This window comes from Pituophis catenifer, unplaced genomic scaffold, assembly GCF_029215685.1.
Source record: "Pituophis catenifer annectens isolate HBS135680 unplaced genomic scaffold, rPitCat1.0.hap2 SCAF_6, whole genome shotgun sequence".
Lineage (NCBI taxonomy): Eukaryota > Metazoa > Chordata > Lepidosauria > Squamata > Colubridae > Pituophis > Pituophis catenifer.
In genome coordinates this window covers 39,756,397-39,778,262 of record NW_027256886.1, presented here as the reverse complement: position 1 = coordinate 39,778,262, position 21,866 = coordinate 39,756,397, and the positions used below count along the sequence as shown (strand labels likewise).

The 21,866-nt window shown below is 34.0% G+C and overlaps 2 protein-coding genes across 5 annotated transcripts in view; one reads left to right on the top strand and one right to left on the bottom strand.

The window, feature by feature from the left end:
- The window catches only part of GIGYF2 (GRB10 interacting GYF protein 2), a 91,674-nt gene that overhangs the window by 44,346 nt on the left and 25,462 nt on the right, over window positions 1-21,866 (bottom strand). For 3 of the 4 annotated variants that reach the window (XM_070946251.1, XM_070946255.1, XM_070946253.1), the window contains exons 4-7: window positions 17,745-17,840; window positions 12,910-13,024; window positions 10,441-10,552; window positions 9,231-9,271 (exon numbers count right to left, since the gene is read on the bottom strand). In XM_070946251.1, coding sequence (XP_070802352.1) covers window positions 9,231-9,271; window positions 10,441-10,552; window positions 12,910-13,024; window positions 17,745-17,840 — 364 coding nt within the window. The remainder of the gene's footprint in view (window positions 1-9,230; window positions 9,272-10,440; window positions 10,553-12,909; window positions 13,025-17,744; window positions 17,841-21,866) is intronic. The other variant, XM_070946254.1, reaches the window with a different exon arrangement.
- KCNJ13 (potassium inwardly rectifying channel subfamily J member 13) lies at window positions 2,792-4,654 on the top strand. Its single transcript, XM_070946256.1, has 2 exons — window positions 2,792-3,269; window positions 4,035-4,654. The coding sequence occupies exons 1-2, from the start codon at window positions 2,792-2,794 to the stop codon at window positions 4,652-4,654; spliced, it is 1,098 nt and encodes a 365-aa protein (XP_070802357.1).

The window sequence follows — 21,866 nt, the reverse complement described above, 5'->3', positions numbered from 1 at the left end:
CTGGTGTGCTGGAAATACACAGTGTGCGAATCTGCCTTATCCATGTTTGGCCTACCACGTCTGCTAGATAAAGAAACCAAAATCTTGAAAATTTCATTATGTCATATATTAATTTATCTACCTTTATGATAGCTAGACTGAACTCAATGTGAATTTAGTAACAAAATTGCACATTTTAATAATTTAATGACTTGCCTTAGTTTCAAAATGGGTTTTTACTAGTTTCATTTTCTCTCCATCTTTAGCTACTAAAAAAAGCAGAACATGCATTTACTAAGGAAGGATCCAAATTTTAATAAAGTGATATTCAGATGTGTAATTTAAAATATAATTGATGAATTTCAGATGTAAAATTACAAACACTTGTCACAAAGTAGCAGTTCCAAAAACTCTTTTATCAAGTGTCCTAGCTAGCTATAACACATGAAAAATAACAAAAAGCACAAGAGGCCTAGTGGCCTTAGCTAAATCCATCTATTGTAATACAATACACTTTCTGTAGAGATCGTTCTTTATTTCTGATAAGAACTTAATGGAGGTGGCTTATTTAGTTTATTGAACTTTTCCATATTCCATATTACAATTTTAAAACTATATAAACTCATATTTCATATAATTAAGCTATTTGTTTGTTTATATTTCATATTTCTAAACCAACCTCTCTATCACAGAAGGGCTCTGCACAGTGTACAATATAACTGATAATTAAAGCAACATATAAAAATTAACATTAAAGTTAAATTAGGATTAACATTTTAAAATTTTAAAACATTTTGAAATTCATATCATTTCTGAATAGAAAAAGACTTTTTAAATCAAGGGACATATCCTCAGATATAATTGAGGCACAATTCTAAAGTCAGTTTTTCTGCACTGCTACTATAGCATAATATATAAAGGTACTATGCTGTGAATTGTATAAATTGTTAATCTTGCTTTTGTTACAAACACAGAGCCCTTATCTGTAATATAGCAGTAATAATACTGACTTATTTTATATAGTTGTTGCAAAGAAAAAAAGTCTCTGAAGTACTGTATTAATATGCAAACAAGTAAATATTGCTGCTATTATTTTCATTGTCCCATCAGATTATCAGTAAACCATGGTTTTGCCTTCAATATTCCCAGCTACAGACCATTGACTTTTATGGATACATATTCCAGTTTTTTTTAATACATATTCCAGAATTTTTAATCTTCTTTGCCACTCATGTAAGACAAACTTTTTTTGTGATTTTAGCAGATCAGACTTCAAAAGCACTGTATGACAATATGAGGCATTAATGGCATCTAAGCAACTGCTTATATTTTGCATAGTTACTGGACTTTATTCCCTATTTTAAAAAATGTGTTTGTATATAGTGGAATTAGTTTTCATAGATTTCCTCATAAGATTGATATGTTTAAATCTATTAGTGATCACATTATGCCTCTATATAAAATTAAAATATAATTTAGATCTACTGAACATAAAATATTTCGTGTTTAAAGCAGTTTTAAAATATGAACATGTTAGATGAACTATGTTCATCTTATGTTAATAACAAGCTATTTCGTCCTTTAAATTAAAAAATAAAAGGAAAGGACAACTGATGGGTGCTTCTAGATTAGAGGGAAATAAAGAACAGAATATTAAACATAATTATATTTCAAAAGAAGTAATCATGTGAAGCAAAACAATGTGATTTACAGGTTACTAAGTATTTCTAAAAATATTTAGTTTAGCCTCACCAAAACCTCTATTTTTGAGTTAAGACACCTGGAGCACAAGCAAAATCTATATACTGCACTGTGTCTAACTACCACACACTATTTATTTACATGGCCTTCTCATGCTTATGTGTCATTCATGTAAAGAACAACTGATGACAACATGGAAGCAATGTTTATTCCAAGTCTCTAACAACAAGTAACCATGACCAGATATTTCTTATATTTCTGAAATTATATGAGCTCCTTTTAAAAATATGAATGAGCTTATGCCATAGAAAATTACGTTTAACATCTATAGGTCCCATATGAATGAATTTGCTTTGAAAACCAGACTAAACATTAAATACATATATATAAAATATAAGAGAAGCCTCATTTCTGTTTCTCTTTGACAAATTTGGAATTTAGCATTGGCATTTTTTTCCTCAGGACTTCTTAATAGTTTATATAATTGCATAATATTTTCCGTATTATTCTCTGTCCCCTTTTTAATACAGCTTTACATCAGCAGTGGCCTGAGTATGTTCAGCAGAAGAGGCTACATCCCAGGTACCACAATTCTAGATAATAAGAATTACCATGGTTGGAAGCAGTGAAAATGTAGATAGAAACTCACAGAAGTTTGTGAGGGAAATTTTATGCAACAGGTGTGATATGACAGCCTTAAGATTGCCACCAAAAGAACGGAATTTATAATATTACAAATAGCTATTATAGAATACTTTGTTTCATAAACACATTATTTAATTCAGATGATGAACACTTGCAATACTCCTTTTCTACTTTAGAACTAAACTTTTAGACACACAAGTAAATCTAAATTGGCTAACATTTCTAAATTGAAGTCTGAAAAAGCCATCTGACATTTAGGGTTTTGTTTTGTTTTTTTAAGGTAACAATTATTCCATCGTGACTAACCTGGCTCTCCAAAATTAATTTTCTCTGAAGTGCATGTTTTAAAACTTCCTTGGCTAGCTGCATGTGGCATCTAGTCCACTGCCAATATGTCAGAATCTCTGATCATCATGCAAATAGATAAACAAGTGTCCCATAGTTTTTTACTTTTCATTTTCAGAAGATGAGGACAGAAGCGATAGAAGGCAACAACACCAAACCTAGTGCTCCTCTGCTGACTCAACGGTACCCAAGGATGGTCACTAAAGATGGGCATAGCACACTCCAGATGGATGGTGCCCAAGGAAAAGGAATTGCATACTTAAAAGACGCTTGGGGAATATTAATGGATATGCGCTGGAGATGGATGATGTTGGTATTTTCGGCTTCTTTTGTCCTTCATTGGCTTGTTTTTGCAATTCTCTGGTACTTCTTAGCTGAAATGAATGGGGATCTGGATATTGATCATGATGCCCCACCTGAAAACCATACTATTTGTGTAAAGTACATCACTAGCTTTACAGCTGCTTTTTCCTTTTCACTGGAGACACAGCTCACAATCGGTTATGGCACAATGTTCCCAAGTGGAGACTGTCCAAGTGCAATTGCTCTACTTGCTATACAAATGTTACTGGGTCTAATGCTGGAAGCTTTTATCACAGGTAAATAGATGTTACTTCATAACTAAGTGTTTCAACGGTGTGGTTCATATGAAAATTCTGTTGTGAAATTAGAAAAGAGAAAGAAGGAAAAGGCTGTGCTGCTGACTATTAAAAAATTATTTTCAGAACAGCTTGACAAGTTATATTTCCATTTTATGTTAGTAAAATAATAGTACAAAGGATTTTAAATTAGCAGTGTTATCTATTGTACAGATGGGGTCCGCCCCCACAGAATTAAATGGTTTTAAACTAACAAGATGCAAAGCAGCTGTACAAACAAAGTAAATCCTACTTAGTTCAATAAGACATTTATCTGTAAATATGCTTAGTACATCTTTTTTTTAAATCTAAAAAGATGGTTATTTGAGGGGTTTGAACCCACTATGCATTACAATATAGGTAAGCATCCTTCTATAAATTCTATTGCATAGCTATATATATTTTGGTCAGTATCTATAATTTTCTATTATACATATATTCATTGTAAATACACAAATGTATTTATACTAATGTAAAATGAAACAATAAATAGAAAAATAAAATTTTCATATTACCAATAACTAAAAAATGGTTTACCATAATAAAATTTATTGCAACACAAATCTATTGAGAGATGATACAAACATTAGCTTGAAATATTACATCATAGGAAATAATAGCTCTTGTCCTAAAAATAAATATTAACTTATATTTTAATCAATGTTTAAAAGCACAAAAAATTACATCTACATGCATGATCTATATTTAAATTCTCTTTTTATCTAGGTGCATTTGTAGCAAAAATTGCACGACCAAAGAACCGAGCTCTATCCATCCGGTTCACTTATCTTGCAGTGGTGACACACAAAGAAGGAAAGCCATACTTAATGTTCCAAGTGGCTAATACTCGCCCGAGTCCACTCACCAGTGTTCGGATCTCTGCAGTTCTTTATGAAGAACGTGAAACTGGTCAACTGCATCAAACTACTGTGGATTTTCATTTGGATAGCATAACTTCTGAAGAGTGCCCATTTTTTATTTTTCCCTTGACATATTACCATTCTATAACACCATCAAGTCCTCTAGCCATTCTTCTACAAAGGGAGGCTCACCATCACTTTGAGCTAGTAGTCTTCCTTTCAGCCACCCAAGAGGGCACAGGGGAAACATGTCAAAGGAGGACATCCTATCTCCCATCAGAGATTGTATTACATCACCACTTTGCCTCCATGCTCGCTCGTGGTGCCAAAGGGGAGTATCAAATCAAAATGGAAAATTTTGATAAAACAATCCCAGAACTTCCAGCAACAGACACTAAAAGTTCAAAAAGGACTGAAATGGAGATTCGCATCAATGGACAGCACATTGACAGTTTCCAAATCTGTGAGACACAGATGACAGAATGAACTCTGAATGTGTGCCACTTTTTAAACACAATGAAATGCCACTATCACATCAATGCTGTCTTTATCCTCTCTAGTTTCTCATGTTTGTTTTATTCTAGGAGTACCTTCGACTTCAGAACAATGTGCAGAACAAAGAGCATATTATCCATTGTACTGGATGAGCCACTAAGAACTGCACAAAAAAGTCAGGGACAAGAACCATTGCACAAATCCTTAGAAAACAACAACAACAAAAACAAAAACACTTCCTGCCAAATTCAATGGACTATGATTAAAACTGCACTGACCTAAAATAGAAGACTGTTAAATTCAGAGAGTTGTTCAAGGAATTTAATTAAATGACATGAGGGTAAATACTATGGAAAAATGGACACAACTTTATTAAAGATATCTCCTCTAAAAAGAATGGTCACCTGAAATTCTCAAGGTCCCATTGGACCTCAAATTAACCTTTCCTTGCTATACAGTTACAACAGAATATGCTGATGCCTAAACATGCTATGAAGAATGTTGCTAGTATTTTCTGTGGCACTGAAATTGCAATCCTGCTGTGCTTGTTTATTAAGGAAAATCGCAAGCATTTGCCAAATCTCTTTGTTCCAGCAGCTAAGAACAAGTTCAACATCCCGAGGCAGTTTTGTGATGAAAATGAACGATAAGAATTTTAAGACACATTGGACTCTAATACTCTGCATTGGGACATTAGCAGACATCAGGAAACATCAATCTATATTCATAATTCTTCTGTCAAGAATAATTCTTCTTTTTTTGTCTTGCAAGATAATTCTATCATCAGAAAGGTTCGCTATTTCCCACAATTATTTATCTTTTCATACTACTATGTTCATTAAGTGCAGATAAACATTAGACTTGACAAAATAATTGTGCAAACATGAAATCTAATTACCAGACTTTAAGCATTAGACTTTGTGCCAACTGATTCATGATTATTACCAGAACAGTTTATCAAAAATAATACTGTTGCTGTTTCTAAGTTTAAAAGAACCATTTTGTGAATTTTCAACCTTTTTTCAGCTGGAGAAGTCAATAACTCCTATGTATACATGCATAAGAAAGACTACAAAGCATCATCAGAACTTCCAAGTGCTTTTATGTAAAGGATGGTTAAAAGATTCTTCTCAGAAGAACATGGTATAGGTTTTAATAGTTTTACTTTCAAATGGCTTCATTTCTAACTTACGGTTATGAAGAATTTAGCTTTTTTGTTCTTGAACTTGGATAAATGTATTTATATGTATATACTGGTGTTGCTGTTGAGATTTGTTTTACTGTTGAGATTTGTTACCAATTATAAAGTACTTTTTATGAAGCTTATTCTTATTCCCCCAAATCTAAGGAATGGGTTATACCTGACAATTATGGAAGCTATGATCAACTGGGAACATGGTAGGGCTCTGGACAATTTATTACCGGTAATTTCACAATGATGTTAGCTGCCAATTCAAAGCTGCTAAGTTTTTAAAGAATATGAGATCCAATATTTTATTAAGGTTATTAATGATATTCATGTATGTAATCTTAAGCGTAATCATACCATATTCTCAGGATGGAAAAAAAGTGTTTTACAATTGAAGAAAAGAGATGTGAGAGTCATGACAAATCATGCTTTAGAAAAAAATAATCTGGAATATCATCACAATATACCACTAAACTCATGTTCTCTTACAATGTTTTAGAAGTAATTTTGCCTTTATCTGTGCTGAGATTTTAATCTTTTCATTTACTGAGTACTGTGATTATGGCTTAGCTCAATGCAGAAACCAAACAGCAATAGTAATTATCACTTTGAAAATTCATTAAATTGCATTTGTACTTTACCTTTTTATCCATCACTTTAAACAACTGTCCCCTTCTACAACATAGTGATTATAAAAGCTTATCCTTTTGATCTATATGCCCAATTTATATCAAATTCCATCTTAACTATACTAATTTTATAATATTTAAATTTTACAGTTCTAATATATAGATATGTACAATAAAAAAATGCAAACTTTCAATCTACAAGTAAACAGTCCAGGTAAAATGTCATATGCTTCCAAATTCAAGTAGAAGCATTAATTTTATTTGCCCCAAAAGTCTTTTACAATTTAAATGTAGTTAACAAAAGCAACTTGCTCTTGTAATGCAACATTAGCAATTTGAGATACTGTTTAAAAGGTTTTGTAGAAAAGTGCTTATGCTGAAAACAAAATACACATTTGGTTGGACAATTTCAGCATTAACAAGTACAAATGGCATTCAAATTTCAAACATAAAGTGATAATTTTAATTCTAACATCAGGTTTACTAATCCCAGTTATACTTTACCTTGAATGCATTATTTGAAGATTAATGCAAATAGCCACAGGTATTTATATAATTTAACTCTGTTACCGAAACTAGTTAAAATCCTAACTCAAGCTTGAAGTTTTGACTTTGTGCCTTATAATTTTCCAAATTATCCTACTGTATAGGACTAGATACACTAGTAGGGAAAAAATAGGAATGTGAATTCTAAAAAAAACTAGCCCACTAAATAATTAAACGAGCTAATTTTTAAGCTGCAAAAGAATTCAGGATTACATCTTAAATAATTACAATAATTTGAAATTAAGATGATCTTAAGACAATCCTTCCTACAAAAGAAATATTACATACAAAAATACTTCATATTGCCCAACTTTCTCATCTTGTCAAATAGGATAGCCAATTGCTACTGAAACCCACATAAGAGATTTATTTTCCTAAAAATTTACACATGCAATAATTCTTATGGGTGTCTATATGTACATGATAAAAACAAGAACTAATAAAGGGCAGTTCCAAGATAAAAAAAATCTTAAATAATAACTGATTAAAATTATTTGGCTGCAAAATAAAATTTTCAATTTGTTATATATATATATATATATATACATACACGTGCACATACAGCTACACACACAAACATACATACATATAAGCAAAAAGAAAATCAATTAATTTTTCAAATTGAATATCTTATTTTATAGCCAAATAATTTTAATAGTAATTATTTAAGATTCATTTTAATCTTAAAATTAAGTACAATATATATACTTAAACAGAAAAAAAGGAACTGTTTCTGGAAATCTGGCTCAGTAAAGATAAAACTATGTGTGCCTACTCTATAATAAATTCCACTAAGATTAGTGGTTTTACTCCCACATAAGTATACAGAGAACATTGCTATAATGGGGATAAATCTGTTTAATTCATTTTATTCTATTGACAATGGGGAAAATATTTTTCCTCTCACAAAAAAGAAACAGATTAATAGGATGCAAGCACAAAGAAACATGCATACTTATTTATAAGTCTCAATGAACTCTAACTTTTACTCTCTAATAAGAATGTGTAAGACTTAGCATGCTAGTTTGTTTCTCTTCATTTATCACCTCCCTGTGCCTATAATCAACATTCTACCTTGCCATCAAGATTTTCTTCTGACTATTGTAATATTTCTGATTTGACAGTCTTCACTTGCCAAGAGAATCAGCACTTATCCTATACTTCAAAATAGAATTGGGTGAACTAATTTTCATTCTCCCTAAGAGGAAATCAGTAATTTCTCCTTCAATCCCGTCTCCATTTCAGCCCCTTGTTTTCATTGGTTTCTTCTTATAATTCATTAGATTTTAAAGTATTCTTGGACCGCCCAGTACTGACTTTCATTCATGTATAATGGAAAAATCCTCATGTATCTTTTAGGTAATGTGGTTCTTAGTCCAGTATTTATTCTAGAAACTGTAGGAGTGATTTTTTTTTAAAAAAAAAAATCAGACGTTTGAACTGAATATTTCCTTTGTTCAGTTTCTCAAATTAACATACATAATATTTGTCAGCTCTATATTTGATTAACAAACAAATGCCATATGAGTTGAAAACTCCTTTTATTAGAACAACTATAGTAACAGAATCTTAAAAGTATGAATGTGCTTTTCTCCTCCCTCGCGTTATTCTCATGTAAATTAGGGAGGGGCTGTTGGAGATATTTTCTTAAATTTGTTTCTTGGAATGGGTTCAATCTGTGTTTGTCTGAGCATTATCTTAGTAATGGAACTTCCTGTTGTCCTTCACGGGCATTCTCCCTTTGCCTTTCCTCTCTCTCTCTCTCTCTCTCTCTCTCTCTCTCTCTCTCTCTCTCTCTCTCTCTCTTTTTAGCATAGCTATTACTTCTGTGAGATAGATCAGGCTGAGAGAGAATGACTTGCTCACAGACATCCAGTGACTTTCATGGCTTAGAGTTGACTAGAATGTAAGGCACCCCAGTAATAAGAATCAATGCAACTGTGTCCCCCAAACAGACTCTTCTCATTTTTGTTTTCAAATGACAAGATACAATTTATTTAAATGCTCTGAAACTTAACATACCCTAATCTGGGCAGGCTCCAAATACGTGAAGTGCCCAGATGGGAAGGTTGTTTGCGCAAGGAAACTATTCCTGGGTTGGATAATTTCATATTCAAATATATGAATTTAAATAACAACTACTGACTACAGAGAATATTGACTGTTATACCTCTAAAGTTTTCAGAGAAAAGATCCTACATACCTGGTTCTTTTCTGCCTGTTTTTTCAAACCTTCTGTCTCCTCTAAAAAAAATAGAAACACAAATATACAAGAATGCTTTTTTAGGAGAAATGCTTCATTTTCACAACTTAAAAGAAAATTCAAACTAGAAATTCATGAATCTATGGAGACAGAATAATGAAAACCATTCTGGAGATATACTTATTAAAACACTTGCATTATATCAATTTGTTCAATATTTAGTTATATTAAACAGGTTCTTATAATTAATTCATATTATCAATACATTTATCCTATTTTACTGCACATTAATGCATAACATGTTCGTGTTTTCTGCATGCTTTTATAAGATCAAATGTAACCAATGTGAACAGAACTCTCTACCAATTACCCTTTTCTCCTTCTATTTAAATTATATATGATTCAATTATTTTCTCCCATAATGTTGTTGTTCTCCCATAATATAATTGTTTGTTCCTAAATTTACATAACAATTTTCCAATGCCATAGATATATCTACTATTGAAACAAATCTAAAGCCCTTTTGAGTTCACATGCTGTTCTATTTGTTGAATACCAACATACAGTAGATTTCCAGGCTACACAGAACCAACACTATTAGCAAGTTCAATTCTTGTTCATGCTCTTGGATAAACATGAAAGTAAGTACTAATCTATGTTCCTCAGAAAACCATCAATAATATAATTTCTAAGGAATAACATTTTAATGTAATTTTATAAATCACCAATACTACATAATACCTTCCATTTTAATATAGTTATTTAAGTAAGTAATATTTTGTATCTTGTTAAAACAATATATTTTACAAAATAATCTGGATCTCCATGATTCCATACTTCTCGAGAATAATAAGAATCTTAGGGCTATTTCTAATATTAACTAAGCAAAACAATTTTATTATGAATATACTCTGTGATAGCATCTGCTACCAGTGCTAAATCTAAAATTCATTCATTTCTTCACTTGTAATTGGAACTGTAGGATAATTACTCAGTATAATATACATTAAAAGTACAAAAGTTGTAATAAAATAAAGCATATTTTTATATACACAAATAGATACAAACACTGGTCAATTCTGATTTAATATTTTAATAAATATATTCTTAGAAATAGATCCAACCGAGGCATAAACATCAAAGCACAACCAGGACTGCTCCATTAAAAAAGCAAACAATTTCATTATACTGTATATGATTTTAGAAGTACCTTTCCTCCCAACTCTGTGACCTATGCATTTCTCTGCCCCCTCCTCTTCCAAATCCACCTTCCACATCGTCAAAACTTCTTTGGTAGAAAGCACTTTCTCCTCGACCTCTGCCTAAAAGATAAAACAGAACTGTTTCATTACCTTTCACAATTTTCAAAACTGAATTCAAATATTCTTTTGGCAGATATACAGATGAGACATATTAAAAGGTACAAAAGTTATATCTCCCTACCAAATTTAGCGGAGGAAGGGTGTGAAAATATAGTTCATTTCCATCATCCATTACATTTTTCTACACAAGTCTTCCTTAATTTGGTACTCTCTAGATATTGGGGCTTAGCTCTTAGTAGTGTCCATTTATTCGAAAGGCACTCAAATTTGGAAAGTGTGGCATAGATTCCCTAGCTAATCTACACACAGTCTATTGATTTCTTTGTAGATATTCTTCATATAGATACAGAACTCTCAACTCCTTTTCTATCAATCTAGTCATTTGCTGAATTCAATATTACCCAGCTAACCTACACGAGAGACAGTCAACCACTGGGCCATGACTGACAATTTATCAAAGAAAAGTATTTGTTGGCAATGTGACAGTGCTGAGATCTCAGCACTTCTCCCACCATGACTATCCATTTTATTTTTATAAACATTTTCAATATATTACTCTTCCATTTCTCAAACCAAACATCCCATCTCATTCTTCTATCTCTGATGAAACAAGCAAGTAACGCCAAGTCCTGCAACATCAATATGCCAGCATATAAAGAAAACTTTGAAATCAACTTTCTTCTGCCTGACTTGTAGTAACATTTATTATTTATCTTTAAAGAATGATAAAGCATCTTGGTTATATTTGTGGTTCTGAACCCAATATGAATAGATTTAGAGAAAGAGGCAAGAAAATAAGCATGGGTGAGGATGGTTGCTGATCAATCATAGAAACACTCATTAATGTAGAACTAGGCAGATTCAATTATGAACTGAAGTGAGCAAGGTGGTGGCGCTGCAACTTCACAGGAATTGAAACTTGGATTTTAAGCTATATTTCTTTTCCATTTTATAAATATGTTAGACTTGTTAGATGGTTTAGCAAACATTTTATTTTCTGCTGGAAATTAGAGAGAAGCTGTCCTCCTATTATTAGGCAGTCTGCGGCCAAATGTCAGCAAATAAATACTTAGGCTGGGCACTAAAAGCTGCAAAAAAGGAGTGCAGCTTCATACAGCATAACATTTGCATATTTTCACATTTCTGAACTGCTCATCTCTCTCAAAGGAGGACTTTGGGCAATGTATAACAAAATAGCAACATATAAGAACAGTATATAAAAAACAAAATGTTATGAGTTAAAATAGCAGGTGGCTGAACTCACTGTCTTAAGGAACCTATACACTTTGGCAGGCCCAATATGTTCAAACTGATTCCAGACAGACCAGGCATCTCCCCTAGACCGGCAACAAGGCCAGCATCCAACTGTGAGAGAATATCAATAACTTTGGTAGATGCTGAATAAATTCTTCTGCACACCCCTGCAAGGGGTTCCCTGAGCCCCCTCTACCCATGAGGGTAGGATCACATGAAACAGGCTGCAAGATGGCTATCCACAGACAAAATAAATATGGGAAAATACTGATGCTTACCATCAAAAGGTAGACCTTGTAGTATGCCTTGTAAGACTTTAACCCTTATCTGGTCAGGTTCATCCCCTGTAGAATGCCAGCAACATTCTACATTTCTCTCACTTCAACTGCCTTAACTCTTCCATAAACCACAGGGATGATCCAAAAGAGGGGATAGGTTGCATGGGTACAATCTGATCCAAGGCCTTAGCCACCATCTTATTCTGAAGCGGTGACCAACGCTTCAGATTAATCATGCAACAGACCAGTGGGAACAAACCCCATCTCCTTCTGAAATCCATCAGGGTTCATCAGTTACTAGGGGCAGACTAATATAATGGTCTGGCCTTTCTGTAGTGGATGGTGGTGCCAGAGAATCCCATGGTAATCAGGGTGGGATCTGACCATGACAAGGGGAAGATCAAAACCTCTCCCAATTTCAGATCTCATAGGCATTGCTCCAAAAGGAATACCAGATCCACATTTGGCAGGTTTTAGATGACTATGCTATCCAATGAGAGCAGAAATTGTTTATTTCCATATTACAACTAGAGCACTTAGGAATATGTTTATGACATTCCACATATAAAGCCATTTCATTTTATCTTCATTTCTAGATAATCAGATAGAACTATAGCACTCATTTTTTCTCATATTATAAATTTTTAACTTTCCATTACAAATGTTTGGGGTACATTCTCTGTGTTGGCTTATATTTATTATTTTTAACTTTTCGTTTTTCTTTCATTCAAAACAGGAAAAAAAATCTATGGTATATTTATAGCAAAAATATCTTGTTTAATTCTTTAAAAAGCCCATAACATTTTGTTTATTCAAAAATCTCACCTCGACCTCTAGAGGAACTTCGACCTCGAGGAGCCCCTACCACTGTTCCTCCTCCTCCTCCTCGTCCCATCAATCGTAGGACAGCAGCACTATTTACAGATACTGAAAAATTTCTCTGCCAAAAGTAAGAAATAAGTAACAAAAACATTTCTGAAGATATCATAGAAATGAAAACATATTTCATACTCAACTCCAATATTATTGTGCAACTGAAAGCACAGTGAAGCACCAAATCAGTATTAGAGAAGTAATGACAAAGCAGATGAATAATGACTGATAACTATTAAACTTTTTTATTAAAAAATATTTTAAAGCATTTAAGACTGAAATAAATTATTGCACACAAAAAAGTAAATTAGAGAAGGCAGTGTATAGAAAATAAAGCAAAGATAAAGCAAACAAAAATTATAATTATATTTAAAATGCATTGTTTCATTATTTGAATAATTAAATAATTGATCATATAAAACAAACTCATAATTGCAAATAACTACAAAACTTAAAATATAGCTAATTTTATTAATACCACCACTATCATTATCTGAAATAAATGCAAATGATCTTAGTTTAAAAAAATGAAAGAAAGAAAAAAATACTAAAACAATAACTATGAACTGAAGGAGTTTCTTGGATGAAAAGTGAAATGTCTTCAAGGAAAAAAAAACCCAAAGAAAGTCCAGTTGTCTTTTGAAAAAACACCAGGTCAACTGGACAACTGAGAGAATCCATAGAATCTCCACAGACTAAAACAGTAAAAAGTAAAAACAATATTGAGTGCTAGATTATTTGTACCCAAATGGTGGTCACAGGTAGTCGTGGATTTACAACCATTCAATTAACAGCCATTTGAAGGTGCAATGGCACTGAAAAAAGTGAGCTATGGCCAGTCTTTACACTTACAACCTTTCCAACATCTCCTTGGTCACGTGATCAAATTTAGGCATCTATTCAAAATGATTGCAGCATTGGCGATCACATGATCACCATTTGCAATCTTCCCAAGGGGCGTTTCATAAATAAAGTCAACAGGGGAAGCTGCATGATTTGCTTAACAGCCATGGTGATTAATGACCAAAGCAAATAAAGCCATAAAATCAAGCATGATTCACTTAACAACCATATCACTTAACAAATGAAGTTCTAATCCCAATTCTGGCCATAGGTTGAGTATTATCTGTATATCAAATTACTTATCAATATTAAAATGATTACATTTCTGGTTGTTTTCCTTCCATTGTCGATTATAAAAACTGCTATTTGTACAAGTTCTAAAATACAATCTTTGATTCAGTGGTAGAGTACACACAAAAGAATTTAAAATTCAATTACTGCCATCCCATTATAAAGAAAGTTTATTTAGAAACAGTTACATATACATCAGCGGTCCCCAATCCCCAGGCCACAGCCCACTACGGGCTGTGGAAGTGGTGGGAGAGCATGCATGCACAGCTCCACTTGTGTTCATAGCAGCGGGCAAGCATGTGCACGCATGCAACTCCATTTGTGTCAGCAGTGGGTGCACATGAACGTTGCTTGCGCAAATGGAAATATGCGCACACTATCCCACCACTCATCCATCCCTTCTCCCTCCCCCCCCCCCCCCCCCGTTCCGCAAAGCCAGAAAGGTTGGAGATTGCTGATAGACATCATTTGGGTGGCTACATGATTATGATCTTTTTATTAAAGAATGACAGAGGAAATCAGCTACAGTGCTAGTGTTATAGGCAATGTAATACAAGGATTAAAGAGCTTGCTTGGGAAAAGGCCATAAAGTTCTTTGGCACCAAAATGGTGATATGAATGCATATATCATATAAAATGTGCTTCCCTTGATTGTGTGATGTGATACTCAAAATACTGGATTGGAATTAGGGAAAATTAGGTTCAAGTCTCCATTCAACCATGGAGCTAATTAAGTAATTCTGAGTTAACAGCCATCTTTCAGTTCAACCTGCTTCACAAAATTGTTTTAGGAATAAATAGGGCGAAGCCCCCATATTGGTCTCTTTGAGCTCCTAGATAGGCATCAAATTTATTGCATATGACCGTAATTAAGTCTAGAATTACATTTGTAACTCAAGGCAGCTGTTGAGCAGGTTACGTGACCACACCCAAATTTTTCATGAATTTAGTGTGTATCTAGTGTGTATTTAATACAATCCTTCCTTATATTCATTTCGTGGTTCTGCTCTGGAAATTCTTCAACAAAAAGTTAAGGCATTTGTTTCCAGAGTTCAGGAACATAGTTTCAAATAAATGTCTGAACTATGATGCTGGCAACTGTAATGCTGGCTCAACAGTTTGATATTTTTTAATCAGATCAGATGAAACAGTAGGTATACTAAACTTCATTTTAGAATCTCTAATGAGTAAAGTATAGTAGTGTTAGGGAAGATTTATTGGGTCAGAGAAATGTATCCTAGAAAAGTTAATCAATTCTAGAAATGCTGACTTTGCTTTATAGGGCTATAACAGGAGTGCTTTTCAATCAAGAGATGACTGAATGTTTATACAGTATCTGAAAATAACACATTTGAGCAAACTGGAAAGTACTGATGCCGTTTCCTTGAGAAGGTATAACATTGTTAAGTTAATATATATTTTTTGATATCTCCAATTAAATTATTTTAGTACACTGTACCTAAACTTTTCTTTAAAAACATTCTATAAACTTCAGCTGGTGCAAAATTCTGTGATAAATTGTTAAAATATATTTAAACCAGCAATACTTTAATACTAGCACTGAAATAAAATCTAGGTTTTAAGTATATTTTTGAGATCAGCTCTTATTGATTTTGACTTTCAAGTAGGCTACCATATTAGGACAATAAGAGTCCCAGATGATATCAGTTTTTTGCATTTTTTACAGCCCAGTTCCAATTGTCCTATCTATAAGAAGTTAGAAAACAATATTCTAGAACAGGGATGTCAAACTCAAGGCCCAGATCCGGCCCATTGGGTGCTTAAATCTGGCCCATGGGGCTGGCCTGGAAATAGCCTCTGGCACCCAAAACAGGGCACGGAGGGCCCACATGCAGCCCCTCCACGCCCCGTTTTGGCCAGCAGGGTGCTACAGGAGGCGTCTGTCCCCTCTCCCCCCCTGGCTGGCCCATGGAGAACTACAATCCTGACCCGGCCCTCAAACAAATCCAGTTTGACACCCCTGTTCTAGAATATATAGGAGTCCTCTTACCCTCAAGTGAGTTGACCTTTTCACTGGGATATTCATATAGGTAGTTCTTGATTTACAACTAATCATTTTAGGACCATTCGAAATGGCAATAGCCATGAAACCCCATCCATCGTAAATGGTTATGCTATGCCCCATGATCATGTGACTGTGATTCATGAAGCTTTATGCCAGTTTCCTGCAAAAAAAAGTGCCCATTCAAATGAATGCATTTGCTTAATGATCACAGCATTCATTTAATGACCACGGCATTCAATTAACTGCATCATTCATATAATGACCATCGTAAAAGACTAGAAAATTAGTTCCAGTCACATGGTTACCTCAACGTAAGACCATAATGCCTTAGGACCAGATTTCAGATTTCAATTATGGTTGTAAGTTGAGGACTACCTGCAGAATGTACTATCTTGAGACATTATGCAGTAATTAATGAAAATGGGACCTTTTCAGATGTGATTTGCCAACTTTGGAAACATACTCTAGACAGATTTGGGTGCTTTTGTTTCGTGCAAAGTATATCAAATAAAGTTGCAGCATAGATTTATTCAATCCTGTACATAAGAATATGGTCAACTAATGGTCAGCACCAAATTGGCATTTGATAAAGGTCAACAGAATTCAAAAAGGGATGGATTTGGATCTGTTGTGGCAATGCAAAGACTCTAAAAGGATAATACTTTTTCCTCTGTCCCCAGCTCCCCTACATCTATCCTGTAAATGCTTCAACTAATAGTAATGTCAGAATAAAAATGATAATAATGATAATAATGATAATAAATAATTACTAAAATTATTGTTAAATATATAATGTCTTCAATTTAAATGTGAATCATTTTAGTAATCAGAAAGGCAAAAAAAAATTGAAATTAAATAAACAGTAAGTCTAATATATACTGTATGTGCGTGTGTATATGTTGCGCATGTGTGCGCGCGCACACACACACGTTTTCCAGAAAATAAGACCAGGTTTTATATTAACTTTTGCTCCAAAAGACACATTAGAGTTTATTTTCTGATTAGGTCTTATTTTCGGGAAAATATGGCCCCAAGTGCATCTGTCTGACTGACGATCCTAATGGGGTTATTTTTGGGTTAGGACTTATATTATGAACATCCTTAAAAATTATGCTAGGGCTTATTTTCCGGTTGGGTCTTATTTTTGGGGAACACAGGGTGGGTGGGTGTGTGCATGTGTGTGTGTGTGTGTGTATGTAATATTCTTACCTTCTATTTTATCATAATGAGACTTACTAAATAGAATGAGACTGTAAAATCAGAACTACCATATATTTTTTACTCTGTGATACATTAATAAGTTTAAACAAGAAATTTTCTGAATATTTGAAAATGGCATTAAATACTTCTTAGGTCAAGGTATATATTTGTAATATCATTTACAATTCTTTAATTTTAATATTGGCCAATATGAAATTTGGTAAGTAGATGTATTTAGAATATATGGGCATACTTAATGTTTAAATTATAAAATATTAATGTGGTATATACTACCATGCATGACAATAAGGAAATGTTTTATAGCTGAATTGACTCTATTAACCTGAATGGTAAATGTGCTATAATGAATAATCTACTTTTCTATCATTAAATTCTCATAAAAATACCCATTTTTTAAAAAACTAACCTGTTCTTCTTCTGTAAAAGGTACTAGTGCCAAAGGTAGTAGGGGCTCCTCTTGTAGAATAGGTAGAAATTCCTTATCCAGAAGGTCTGAGGGTATCTAAAGGGGAAATTTAAAAAAAAAAAAAGGAGAGGTTGCAGACCTGTAACAATAGATCTTTGAGTGGTCATCTACACCATCATACATATGGATTTTAATGCTGTACATCAACTTGTTGACACTATTTTAGAACAAATGGAACGTTTGAGGGAAACATGCCCCTGGCTCCCAGTGTTCATATCCCAACAATGTAATTCCTATTTTCTCCTGAGTTCTTAACAACTACCATAGCAGGTAAATAGGGAATAGAATGACCAACAGAAGAAAACATAAGCATTAGGGGAAAAAGTAGATTGTGTAACTTCACAGATAACCACTCAGAGAGCTATAATTTCAGGTAACCAACCTATCCTTCTACTTTGTGATCTCTGCTAACAAAATATGGATGAGTAGGAACCTTACTTGCTGGGCAAAAAGGCAGATATATAAGAAAGAAATAAGGCCAGGGTCAATCCATGAAAGATAATGTCTATTTTTATTTGTATACCAAGTCAACAGTTTTAAATAGGGAGATTTATAAGCAGAATGATTATAAAAGCTCTCTGGCAGAAAACCTATGGAGAACATGATTGATGTATTGCTGTCCATTGTCTCAGTGTTTCCACTCTAATAAGGAACACTCAAAACTTGCCACAGAGGATTCACTTTGCAAACTATTTAGAAAATATGACAAAAATCCCATAAACATCTGCAATAGCTAGTATCTATGACTTACAGAAAGATCTTATCTAGTCTAGACAGAAAACCCTATACATCTTCAGACAGTAAAGAGAAATTTCTAATAGAATAGTCAGTATTGAAAAGGATGGAAGAGAAATATCCAGATTCAACTGAAAAAGCAAAATCACTTGGACAATTAGGGTGAAGTACAGCAAATGCACGCACGCAGTACAGAGCATACTGGCAGAGAAATGGCAACCAAGAATGCGAGTGAGCCAGTTCAGCAGTCTGAGATTAAATGTTGTTAAGGGTTAAAGAGTCTGGACATAAATAGATTCAGGACTAAAGAAAGGTTCTCTTAATTGCCAGGATTAGTTACCTAAGCAAATATAGTTTGAGCAAACCTTTTAGAAACATTTAAGCTATTTGCTGAACATGGAAACCCCAACAACAAAATGGAAATCTAAGATGGCTCTTAAAGTCTGAAGAAAGGAACAGAAAGGCCGTCTGTTTCCAAGAAGAATAGAACCTGGAGGATGTTTTGCAGCAAGCAAACAGCTGATCCAATGTTGTGCTTATCTGCAAAAGCCACAAAATAAATACATTTCATTTACTAGAAACTAATGTTGTCTGCTGCACACCAAGCAAAACAGGTTCTTTAGAACTTCCCAAATGTTGTAATAGGCCTGGCTAACATGAAAACCTGATACAGATGTCTTGATTCATAATACCGTAGAAAGCCATTGCTGGCAACAGAATGCAAAATAAAATCAGTATTGTCCTTCTGCACTTATTCATACAGGAGACAATTCCTCTGGTTACAGAATTTAACACTCTAATATTTTTCTCTAAATATGAAGACATCTATCTATGAAGTTTATTGTCACCGGTGGATATTATTTGGCTTAGAAAGATGCTGATATTCCCCTTAATAATTAGTGAAACTACTTGGGATATTAATGATAAAGGCACTAATCCCAGAGATTGTAATCCTAAAATACATAAGGACCAGGCCTTCACAAAATTAGGTTACACAGAACAACTTGGGCACTACAACAGAATTGTACTGAAGTTCTGAGTTCATTATTGTAAGTGTGTGTGTGTATATATACCATAGTGTGTGTGTGTGTGTGTGTGTGTGTGTGTGTGTGTGTGTATACACACTTTATATATATAGTCTTCTACATATGACAATTGGAAATAGGACTTCTATTGCTAAGTGAGGCGGTCATTACATGAGTCGCACCCAATTTTACAATCTTTCTGCCTTGATCTTTAAGCAAATCACATGGCTTTCAAGTGAACCTGGTTTCCCCCATTGACTTTGCTTGTTGGAGCCCTGTGAGGTGATTACAAATGACAATCACATGATCTGGGATGGAGCAATTGACATAAATACATTACCAAGCGCACGAACTTTGATCATGTGACTGTAGGGACAGTGCAACAGGTATTAAATGTGTGGACTGTTCATTAGTCACTTTTCCAGTTACATCATAACTTCAAACAGTCATTAAACAAATTGTCACAAGTCAAGGATTACCTGTATTTTAAATTAGAATGATCCCAACTCTCGTAGTTTTTCATAAACTCTTAAAAGAGCTGTGCCCAGGTCTGGGGCCCCAAGTATTTGCAGGGACCTGTTTCTTGGTTAATTTAGGGATTATGATGAGTGATTTATTCTCAGTTGCCATATATTTTAGTTTTTGTATTATTGTAATTGTTTTTATTTTTTAAATTTAATTTACTTTTTTAATTTCTGAAGTGTCACTTAGTGAGAGAGGCAGCCATAAAAATTGAATGAAAACAGTTCTCTCCAAGAAGAAGCAAATAGTAAAAAAAAAAAAAAGATATCAACATCTGCAAAACTTGCAATCAAAATCAGGTCCACTGACACAATGCTCATCAGTACCCTGATTTATAACTCCTGGAAATTATATTATTTGTCATAGAAATTACATTATTTGTCATAATGGAAGACCTGGGCAACAATCAAATAGGTAATCTGCAGTGTGAACTATGGCTGCTACAATCTGTTGCTAGGATTTGAAGAGTTGGATCAGCTGGTGGAAACACCAATATCTTTAAGACTGTATCAGGCAGTATTGAAGCAGTGATATTCTGAAGCATTTCTGAATAATGGAAGGAAAATGTCAATATCATCAGCAGGACAACCACAAAAGGATTCACTTTCAATGATTCACACTAATATTATTTAAAATTTTCTCTGCAATAAGTACCATTACCTCAATTAGGTTGAATGATATGGTAAATGTCACCATAGTAAGTTCTATGACCTAGTAAGTTATACTTTTGAGAACTCAAGAATAATTGGCTGTGGCATATCAGCAATATAAAAGGATGTACTGTAGTGCAACAATGGCAAGTGATAAGACTGATAATTTTGATAATATAGAATTCCACTCCAGAACCCCCGAAACTCTAATTCCTCTCAAACTATACAGTCATGGCCGTAAATGTTGGCACCCCTGAAATTTTTCCAGAAAATGAAGTATTTCTCACAGAAAAGTATTGCAGTAACACATGTTTTGCTATACACATGTTTATTCCCTTTGTGTGTATTGGAACAAAACCAAAAAAGGGAGGAAAAAAAGCAAATTGGACATAATGTCACACAAAACTCCAAAAATGGGCTGGACAAAATCATTGGCACCCTTTACTTAATATTTGGTTGCACACCCTTTGGAATAAATAACTGAAATCATTCGTTTCCGATAACCATCAATAAGCTTCTTACACCTCTCACCCAGAATTTTGGACCACTCTTCCTTTGCAAACTGCTCCAGGTCTCTCTTATTGGAAGGGCACCTCTTCCCAACAGCAATTTTAAGATCTCTCCACAGGTGTTCAATGGGATTGAGATCTGGACTCATTGTTGGCCACTTCAGAACTCTCCAGCGCTTTGTTGCCATCCATTTCTGGGTGCTTTTTGACGTGTGTTTGGGGTCATTGTCCTGCTGGAAGACCCAAGATCTCTGACGCAAACCCAGCTTTCTGACACTGGGCTCTACAGTGCGACCCAAAATCCGTTGGTAATCCTCAGATTCCATGATGCCTTGCACACATTCAAGGCACCCAGTGCCAGAGGCAGCAAAACAACCCCAAAACATCAGTGAACCTCCACCATATTTCACTGTAGGTACTGTGTTCTTTTCTTGTAGGCCTCATTCCGTCTGCGGTAAACAGTAGAATGATGTGCTTTACCAAAAAGCTCTATCTTGGTCTCATCTGTCCACAAGACGTTTGCCCAGAAGGATTTTGGCTTACTCAAGTACATATTGGCAAACTGTAGTCTTGCTTTTTTATGTCTCTGTGTCAGCAGTGGGGTCCTCCTGGGTCTCCTGC

What these genes read in the sequence shown, in the direction of transcription:
- KCNJ13 (XM_070946256.1), top strand. Translation starts at nt 2,792, where the DNA reads ATGAGGACAGAAGCGATAGAAGGCAACAACACCAAACCTAGTGCTCCT. An exon ending in GCTGGAAGCTTTTATCACAG is followed by an intron (nt 3,270 to 4,034) that starts GTAAATAGATGT and finishes CTTTTTATCTAG; the next exon opens with GTGCATTTGTAGCAAAAATT.